Source organism: Coptis chinensis, chromosome 3 (assembly GCF_015680905.1).
Source record: "Coptis chinensis isolate HL-2020 chromosome 3, ASM1568090v1, whole genome shotgun sequence".
Classification (NCBI taxonomy): Eukaryota; Viridiplantae; Streptophyta; class Magnoliopsida; order Ranunculales; family Ranunculaceae; genus Coptis; species Coptis chinensis.
This window is the reverse complement of record NC_141458.1, coordinates 74,714,467-74,724,989: the sequence shown is the minus strand read 5'-3', so window position 1 is coordinate 74,724,989 and position 10,523 is coordinate 74,714,467. Positions and strand designations below refer to the sequence as shown.

General features: G+C 36.5%; 1 protein-coding gene across 1 annotated transcript; it reads right to left on the bottom strand.

The window, feature by feature from the left end:
• Positions 1-980: 980 nt before the first annotated feature.
• Positions 981-9,662, bottom strand: LOC147510781 (paramyosin-like protein). The gene is made up of 9 exons (XM_086602624.1): positions 9,527-9,662; positions 9,357-9,461; positions 9,144-9,254; positions 8,682-8,761; positions 4,269-4,308; positions 4,019-4,126; positions 3,319-3,399; positions 2,167-2,289; positions 981-1,193 (listed from the first exon to the last, which is right to left on the bottom strand). Exons 1-9 carry the CDS (start codon positions 9,545-9,547, stop codon positions 1,146-1,148), a joined length of 717 nt encoding a protein of 238 aa, XP_086458750.1. The 5' UTR covers positions 9,548-9,662; the 3' UTR covers positions 981-1,145.
• Positions 9,663-10,523: the final 861 nt, after the last annotated feature.

The following is a 10,523-nucleotide window of genomic DNA, read 5'->3' as shown; positions in this document are numbered from 1 at the left end:
TAGCAGACTAGTTTCCTCGTGTCTATCAAGCCTCTAATAGGAAATTGGGGGTGGTACAAGATTTTGGTAGAATGAACCACAATGGCATCAATTGGAACCTTCACCTTCGGCGAGCTTGCAATGATTGGGAGACAGAGCAATATGTGAATATTTCGGCTCTTTTGTAAAATATTGTCTTTATAGATCAAAGTGACTCTTGGAGTTGGAGGTGGACCAAAGAAGAAACTTTCTCTACTAGCTCTTTCTATGAAGTCTTGCATGCCCGTGATAGTCCTGACCAAACAACTAATATGGGATCTCTTATAAAACTTGTATGGAAAGTCTCTATTCCACTCAAGGTTAGAATTTTTTATTGGTCTGCATTACAAGGTCGCACGCTAACGGCTGACTCACTTATTCATAAAGGTTTTGATGTCTCTCCCACTTGCACTATATGTAGTAGTTTCAGTGAATCCATCATGCACCTATTTTTATTATGTCCGTTTGCTTTAGAGTGCATGGCTGTTCTCATGCAACCAATTGGGGCTGCCTTTCCAAGAATTGCCCAGGTTGATACTGTGAAGGAATGGTTAGTAGCATGGCCGAGGCTGAGGAGTAGGGGTTTGGGGGCGAAAATATGGAGATTGGTGCCCTATGCTGTGATTTGGGCTATATGGAAGGCTAGAAACAATCACATTTTCAGGAGGAGACCACCAGATGTAGCGCGTACATGTATCGAAGTTAAGGCATTCTTGTGGTATTGGACATCTGGTTTACAGGAAAGAACAAACTATAACTTCAGGGACATTGTTATGCATTGGGATGATATCATCGCGGCGGCAAAAAGCTGAAGGGATTAGTACTTTGGGGGAGTAGTTTCGTTACTTGTTTGTCAGAGCTTGTAGGTCTTATATGTGAGGTCCTCTCTCACTGGTCTGGCCTTTGAGCGGGCCGATTTGTATCTTTGATACTTTTAATAAAAATAACTTACCAAAAAAAAGTAATAACTAATACGTGATTCTTAGGGGACCATAGTCAATTAACTCGTAACTAACAATACTTTAGGGCTCAACATCAATCTAATATCAATGTACACCTTTCTATTTATTTGCCATACAACTTGTGAATGGAAGAATCCATAAATCACTAAAATGACGTTGTGGCATCTATGTGGAGGTCTGTCTCCGAAGTCTCTCATATTTTGCGCGTTCCTCCTGAATTTTTTTAAGCATAATTAGAAATTAAACAGGAATATAATACCAATACAGTATCAATGACAACATAAACGAATAAGTACTATGGTTAAGCACATAGAACAGATCCCTGCAATGAGATTATCTCTACCAATTACACTAGTTCTGCTAAGATTTCGCTAGCTCATATTGATGTAACCACTCTCCACCTCAATGATAATCAATAAAAAGAGAAAACGTAATCTTGAATTACTAGTTGTCTAATAACAATTTGATAACTCCCATACCTGAGTAAGTTAGATTGTGTAATCTTTCATTGCTAGCTCTTCATTACAAATCAGTCCACTCTAAAGTATGTCCCTATTTGATTGATTGGTTATATTCAACAAAACTTTCAAATCAAGCTCACACATTTTAATGTGAAAGCATTTTAAGTAGTAGGGAATCATCCCACTACTTATCATTTGTCAAGTTAAAATGCCTTTCCGTTTGTGACTTTCACCTTTAAGAGATTTTAAAGGCTAGAACATTCAGAGCATACTTTTTAAAGAAAAAATAGCAGAATGTCCATAAATATCTTAACAATGAAACCAATTTACGTTCCACAATCTCAATTATAGCTAAAACCATTTACACAATGTTGAGATTAAAATCCCATATGGAGTATCTTAAGCCTTGCATTCAAATAAAAAAAAAATCGAACCTCTCCACTTATCACCAATTGGTATTAACTATTAAGTTGGATGCCCAAATTCAATATGGTATCAGAGCAGGCTATTTCTCGACCCATGTCTCCATGTCACCCATTTAAAAATTGTCCACGTGTTTGTCTCAAGATTACACCACACGTGAGGGGGGTTGAGATTTATAGTCCCACATTGTGTATTTTAGGCCTTGCATTCAAAAAAAAAATCTTGGGGCCACTCAAGCTATCACCAATTGGTGGTTTTAAGTTGGATGCTCAAATTCAAAACACAAGGTAATTCAACTTTACCTGGAGAGCTTTGAGAAGGGAAGAGTATCGTCTTTGCTCTACTATCGATCGGTTATACTTCTCCTTTAGAGCATCACAAAGTGTTTGCTCGTTTTGAAGTCCAAGTTGTACCTTTTCCAGCTTCTACAAAATGAATGCAATTATTTCTATGTCGAAAACATAGATTCAAGAACTTAAAAATCATAAAATCTGATATAAGACACTAGTAGCTACTCACCAAGAACAAAAAGTTAAGGTACTATGAGCAACAATAGATATTACGAGCAATTACATGCAATGAGACAAACACAATTGAAATTGTATAAGCACATTTATCCTCGAATTTATTCCACCACAAGATTTTGAAGGACCTTAGAAGTAGCTAGGAACTTACGAGATTTCTTGCTGCTAGGTCACTAGTCGGTGCAGCAGCGACTAGCAACTATGCATAGTTGTTAGGGGATTAATCGAGTTAATCGGCATAGTCGACGCCCTTGGTATGTTGTTGGTGCATGTATGAGCATGGTCAACCATGTTTGCAGTTTTGCCACAGCATCATGGACCAGCTTGCTTGGTTTTCTTTTTTAGTATGTCTGCCACTTTTGTAGCTCTTGAGTCTAGTTAGCAGGCGCACAACTCTTCTAATTTTGTGTGCCCCAAACCTAGTCATGGTTTTAATCCCCTATCCAAGTAAATCTTTTGAGCTAGTATTGTACTTGCTATTAGTCTTCCAACATTGCCACATGGCATATCCAATATATGTACATCCATTATGCATCCAAAATACACAATGTACCCACTCTGTTCGTTAAGTATCCACTATATGTGCACTTTCTGAAAATTTGTACATACCCGAGAAATTAATATTCCATGAATTTCATATTCATCACAAAGAAATTAAAAATCTGGTTTGACATCTTGAGAAAAAGTTATATCTCAGAATGTCAAATTCCGAGACAAATGGGGACTTAATAGCATTCTACTAATCCACACAGGAACAAATTACGATAACAAGATTAACTGTAATACGCCTAAGAGAATCTCAAATATGGCCAGCATTCATCTTTCTTCATCGAACTTGTTAGTACTTTATAATTTTGTAACAAGTGGTTCTTTGGTCTATTTCATGCCTTTGCATTTACTACTAGATAACAAACGGTCAAGCGCATTTACCTGTTGAGTTCCCTTCACAATTCCCTCCATCGAATCAATAAGTTTTATTCTTCCAGCTGGATTGGTAATGGCTTCGTGAAACTAGAAGAAGAAAAAAAATCAAGTCACAAAAACAGAACAAGTACTCTCTCTCTCTCTATGCATACATATAAAACTAAAAACCTGAGAGTGATATGTTTTAGTGTTTCACAAGGCTAGTAATTTTGTCTTATACAGGAAGGTGCAGATACAAAAAGATAATAAAATAAAAGGTATCAAAATGTATAGTGCTTTCTTTGTTTCCCAAACTGAGATGTAGATTCAAAACATGCGCCCAAAACTAAAACAACAGCTCAGATGTGGGAACATGTTTCACCAAAGAACATGGAAGGTCAAATCATAGATGGTAATGGTTCGTGGAAGCTCAATTTCAAAGTTCAGCGACAAAGATGAAATAGGATGAGAACGGTAAGAGAAGCTGATGAACAAGAGTGTAGGATTTTATTTTTTTTAGTTCGTCGAGATCTGCATTGCATATAAGATGAAAGATGAGATGTCACTGGTCTACACGTGTAAGGGCAGTTTGGGCAAAATCAAAAAGGACCCAAACAAAAATTCTAAGTTTCAACTGGATCAGCTAATAGAAGTAGAGAGAGAGAGAGAGAGAGAGGACTCTAAATAACCATATGTTAATGATAAAAGCTTGAATTTTCAAACAAACCTGTGAAGTTATCGAATTCAGTAATGATGTTTCCTTTAGAGCTAATTCTTTTATTTCCAGAAGAGCGTTATATGTTGCATAACATTTACGAGTTTGTCGAAACTTTTCCTGAATACAAGTAACAAACATGCAGATGACACATTAATGTCAAGGTACTATATTGCAGCAACCAAAAAATCCGACACACATACATTATTCATTTATAAAAGGGAAAGTACAATTTATTATGCACAAAGCCACAAACTCGAACCTGGATTTGAACGTCTAACTCCGAAAACCGTTGCTCGTACCTAGAGATTCAAATAAAACCGATGCAGACAAGTTACACAATGATTCAAACTAAAGTTGCAGCTTCAGATACTCCATTGCAATATTCATGATACTGTAAAGAAATAAGTTAAGATTGAAGTATAAAGGGCTAATGTCAAATCATCCCTCAGAGTCCTCCCTAGTGGAGGTACACACAGTCCAATTTCCAAGGCACGCCCTAAAGGCATTTTGGAACTTGTGACCTTACGGTATCTATTATTATTATTATTTTCTTTTTTTATATAAGTAAAATAGAGGTAATGAGAATCTAGGATGAGATATCCTATTACAAGGCAAGTAAAAGAAACAGAGGAAAGAAAAAACAACAACCAGAATACAAGAGTAGGAGTGCGTTTACCACTCTTCCTCTCATGAGAAAAACTCAACACATTAAAATCACCTCCCACACACCAAAGATCACCCTGCTAAACGCAAATCTATCGTCCACCTTGGCCACGAACTCCAAAAGCTCCTCCGGTCTAGGAAGATCATAAACCCTGGTGATCAATTACCCTATAAGATAATCGAAAACCTCCACCCTCCCTTGTCCCACAAAACACAAACTCTGCAGGAAGTATCAACTGACGGGAGTTCTTTCCAATCAATCTCCTCAATGCCCTGAATATCACGAGCCACGTAGCCACTTAGCCCTGTAGGATAACCATCGAAATTCTATCCACCCTGCTCACCTCTTTGATACCCGGATGCTTACTAACTCTACCAACATTCCATGGCATGATTTTATGCTCTATGTCCATCGATAACTATCGTGTTTCACCCTCTCCTAGGACTGCCAGCGCCTACCCCCACATCCGATAAATGATGATAGATGTTTAATTCCGTAGTTCTCTACTACCATTCCAAGTCGATGACCTTCCATGAAGCAAGGTCCGAACTCTCGATCTACCAACTCTATTATCTTTATGTTTGTCCATGTTAGGGGCTAGAGACTTGCGTAAAACAACCCCAAAAACAGCTCTAACAAGTTCAAGAGCCTCCTCTCTTCTACCTGTGCCAACCAGCATATGGTATCTATTAACGGCTTTGATCCTATGCATACACCGACAAGCCTTTTTTTAAGCCATCTTCATTAGAAGTCTTCAATAGAAATCTGGTATGGAATAGAAAATTATAGTCTTAAAATGTCTTACTATTGGATAGTTGTAATTCTATTTTTCTGTCAAGAAAACCTTAAACACAGACCTTCTTTTAGATAGTGGGGGGAGATCATATACTTCATAATGGTACCCTCTAACATTGGCTTTAAGCCATCTGAGATCCTAGATTGGTTCACCAGTTATGTTGAAGCCATTGACAAAGCACCACACCCATGGATAGGCAGGCTTTGGGCTTGATCTTTTGAGTGGCTACGTGGGGACAATATCAACTATTGGTGCGTGGTGAGTCGCTACATATTTGGTATCACAGCCGAGGAAGACTCACTCCTAAGGTGGTGGGATTGTGATACCTCATTAGGGTTTACCCCACATCAGCAATAAGTCATTTGAGATCTTAGAGTAATTGCAACGTATCACCATTTCCTTTGATCAAGGCTTTTCCAGAGAAACTCACACCCAAGAATGGAAAAGCTTTAGGCTTGGGCATTTGGTGGCTAAATGTGGAAAGCATATGTTAATGGTATGTGGTGGGTCGTTATAAAATTTTGGTGACAGAGCCATGGATGGTTCGCTCCTAAGGTGGCGGGATTGCAATACCATAAGGTTTAGTCCCACTTTGGATAGGAAGACATCTGAGATCCTTAGAAAACTGTATATGGTCACCACTTACCACTTGTGTAACCCACAGTTAAGAAAGCTTTGGGCTTGGTCCTTGGGGTGGTTAAGTGGGAACAATATCTAGTATGCGGTGAGCCATTACATCATACATGATTATTGAAAATCTCAGAGTCTATTTAAATAATATAAAAATATGATGAAGGGTGTGATATATCTACAAGAAAAATCTTTTTTTTTTTTTTTGGCTCGGTAAAATTGAAATCTCATTAAAAGTGAAAAGAAAGTAGGCCAAGAAAACCTACTACTATTACAAATAAACAAAATAAAACTAAAAACATAGCCACAGGAGGCTAACTCGAGAATTACAAATTATTCTACTTCTAAATACAAAAGCCTATCCCATCTCACCACAAAATACTCAAAAAGGATACTCCTAAACTCTTTAAAAATCTTAGACCACTGAAATAATAAAACCTTAATAGATATGATAAGCTCCTGCTTAGATGCGGAAACGCCTTCAAAGTGTCGACGATTTCGTTCAATCCAAATACCCCACAAAATAGCAAATGGTAATAAGCTCCATAGGCAATTACCTGATGAGGTAAAAGGACCATAACCCCAACCCTTCAACAAATCCACCACTCGCCCAGGACTCACCCAATAAAAACAAGACTCTAAATGGAAAGAAGACCAAATCAATTTTTAAACAAAACTAAATGAAAAATCACTTTTTAAACAACAAAACTACAAGAATACAACATCTAGAAGTTTAGATGCACCAAACATGTCGGCGTGATTAAAACTTCTCTTTGGCGAGTTCATTCCGTAAGACTCGTGGCACAAGGTGTATTTACTAACCATTCAACACTTAAAAGGTGGTCCAATGTTCATGATTTGCATCTTTTGATATTACTTAATTATATACTTGTATTAAACCTATAATGACTCGGTAAATACTTATCACCAAGCTTAGGTATATTATGGACTCTTAACTTTCAAGCTTGACACAATTACCTTTCTTTTAAAGATAATCTTTTTCCTTTTTCCTTTTTTTACCAACATCACAAGATTTTTTATTGGTGGTAATTGATCAAGGATGTCATACGATGAAATAGAGTACAATGAAGTCATACTAGAACTACATTTCAATTTAAAAGCAACTTCCTCTTATCTAGCACCTCTAAACCTAATGTCATAAGAAGCTTAATCTCCCAAAAGTGATTTTATATTCTGAATCGAAGTATTCTAAGGTCTTTACCCTTGGGTTCTTTCTCAACAAAAAGCACAAACAAATTGCAAAAAATTGAAACTTCGAAATGATTTTACCGATCCTGAGAGAGGTGATTATCACACTTCCAATTCTAATTTCTTATACAACAGTTTGTCATGAGTACTCAAGCAACAAAGCCAGCCGAGAAACCAAATGTAAATACTTCCTGAGAAAGAGCATAGCAGTAATACGGTAATACATGATGGATGGACTCCTGTTCCCTTCCACACATGATGCACCGGGTGACCATCATATTGCCTCTATTTCTAACATTGTCAGTTGTAAGAGCTCTCCAATTTGTAAGAACACAAATGAGGAAAGATATTGTGGAAGGGCTCCTTTGTATTTATAATTTCCTCCATGGACGATTAAAGTTTTCAAGTTCAGATACGCCATTTTTTATTCATTGCCATCCCAGACTCTTATAGTTACCCTCCGTAAGGTCACTGGCTCAAGTAATTTTACAGTTCTTATAAATGTCAATGCTATTTCACTGCCTTAAAATATTCACTATTATTTTCAACTATTCTTAGTGTAGGAGTGCTTATACGATAAACGAGTCATGGATTTCCCCCCCCCCCAGGATTTTCACCTATACGACTTTCTAATATGTCACTATATTTATACCCATAATTGCAAGTTAAGTCCAACCACTTATTATACCTTCCAGTAGTTCTGAACAACAAGCAAGAATCTTATGTCAAAATGCTTCCAGGGGAATGGTTCAAGCGCAGGAGAGATACAAGAACCTCAATGAGCATCATTCATAATAATGTTCAAGCAAGCCAGTTTACTAATCTAATAAGAAAACAGTAAGTACATATATGTTGGTACATTATACCATGCGTTTGTTTACAAGTACTGAAGTCATTGAATATAACAATACATAGATATTTTTGGTACAAACGAGTATATTTACTTCATACCATCATGGGCAACTACTTGGACAAGCAGCAAACGAAACTACTGAGGATATACTTCTGCACACACCGTTTTGGCCCAGTGATTCATATAATGTTCAAGGCCGGCCGCTAGTTAGATCCATGAGGGAATACCAATTTTGTGGAAATTATAGTATATATTTTAATCAGCAGGAAAAAAGTTTTCTTGTTCTGTCAAGTTATGTGAGGACAACGTTTAGAAACCAGAATCCAGGAAAGTAGGTAAATTTTGAAGAATTCACCTCACCGACTAGGATACAAGGATTTCATAGAAAGATAATCAATATTTACTATCGAGCTAACTTGAGGAAGGCTTTAGCTTGCAATAAGGACAGAGACAGAAAAAGAGAAAAAAAAAATGGGAAAAGAAACAGAATGAGCATCAAATCATAAAAGAAGTAACATACTGGATGAGTTCTGATTGACAAGGCACTTCATCAAGTCGTCTCTTCAGCGAGAGTACCTCCCTTAGTTTAACCGCAAGCTCCTAAATAAATAATAAAAATAGGAAATCATGTTAATTCTTTCACAGGAAAATGTCTTGAAGAATAGTTAGAACAACACAGACATGAAGGAAAATTTGAAAGAACACGAAACTCGAAGTTCTGTTATACACAATGCTCTGAACCAAAGTAGAGCATAAAAGATGCTAAGTACAACAGGTATTTATAGTAACATATCACCAATTGAATGTATTTATTATTTGGTCATTAATATAAAGTGTTGTATGCGTAAAATGTTCCATAGAAAGTGTGGTATACAATCACCTCCAACGTGGTATCATACAAAAGTTCAGATAGGCAATGACGCATTTTTCCAGAAATTAAGTTGTATGCAAAAGAAGCATAAATTAACAAATGAACACTTACAATCTTTGCTGTATTCAGTTTCTCCAAATGGTGAGAGCTAGTTTTTTGTTCCTTGTAGGTTGACATATTTTTGTCCAGTTGAACAATATGAGCTTGCAAATTTTCTTTCTCCTGGAATATATACATACATAACCAGTGTCAACTTCCCGTACACATAAAATGAAGTAAAGAAGATAAAGCCACAGTTGAAGCAATGTTACTTATAAAACATACTTGTTCGTTTATAATCTTTATCTCATTCTCAGCATCACGCAATTCGTTGCCCAGCTGCTTAAGACTAAACTCTTCTCTTTCTATCTCAAGTTTCAAATGAGTAACCTGTTATGTAAATGTGTCAAAATATTAGAAAAATAAATCAAAATATCTACTAATCATTGTATTACCTCATCATTGATTTCTGACATTTTTTTTTTTTAAGACTTCGGCTAGTTATTTGGAAATTAACAAAATGCCGGATGGACAAAATATCGGTAATAATGTTTTATATTTTTACCGGGAGTTTGATTTGTTTGTTGTCGGCAGACCGGAAATAAAAACGTGCTTTTGGGTTTGGTAATTTGGTTTCGGTTCAATGTTAAGTTCCGATTAAAAAGGTGTTTGTTACTGCCGGACCCCATATAAAAATAAAAACAATTATTATAAATATGTCATTGGCCCCAAAAGTTGTTTTGTGTTGGCTACTTTCCAAACCAACTTGAATTTGACTTGTTGCAATCTTTTCAGTCTTTCTCTTCTATTATCTTTTCTTCCACCATCAAAAATCTTAAACCCTTAAACCCTAAAGAAAACTATATCCTAACACTAATACTAAGCATTAATGGAAGAGCCCAACTCCATTTTAGAACATGAAGATGAAGAAGAAAATGTAATGCATCATGACCTCATTCAAGAAGAAAATGTAGAACAAGTTTCAAGTGATCTCATTCAAGAAGAAAATGTAGAACAAGTTCCAAGTGACCTCATTCAATAAGAAAATGTAGAACAAGTTCAAAGTGAAGAAAATAAAAAAATAGATAATAATGCATTTAATAAGAATAAGGTAAATCTAAATTAAATGTAATTATACATGTAGTAATTATTCATGTGTACATTGATATATAGGACTGAAAGAGAAAATTCAAACACCCGAGGCTTAAACGACCCGGCTAGGTCATTCATATTGCACACCAAATGGTCTGGTCACACCGTCTGGACTGAGTCCAAAACGATGTGACTATGTCGTTTGGGATTTGGACTTAAAAATTTACCGATGTGGTCACACCGTTTGGACTAAGTCCCAAATGACTTGGCCACACCGTTTGGGACTGTCCAAACAGTGTGGCCATGTCGTTTGGGATTTGAACTTTGAAAAAATATGAAGTTCGTTTTTGGCCTCTTGAC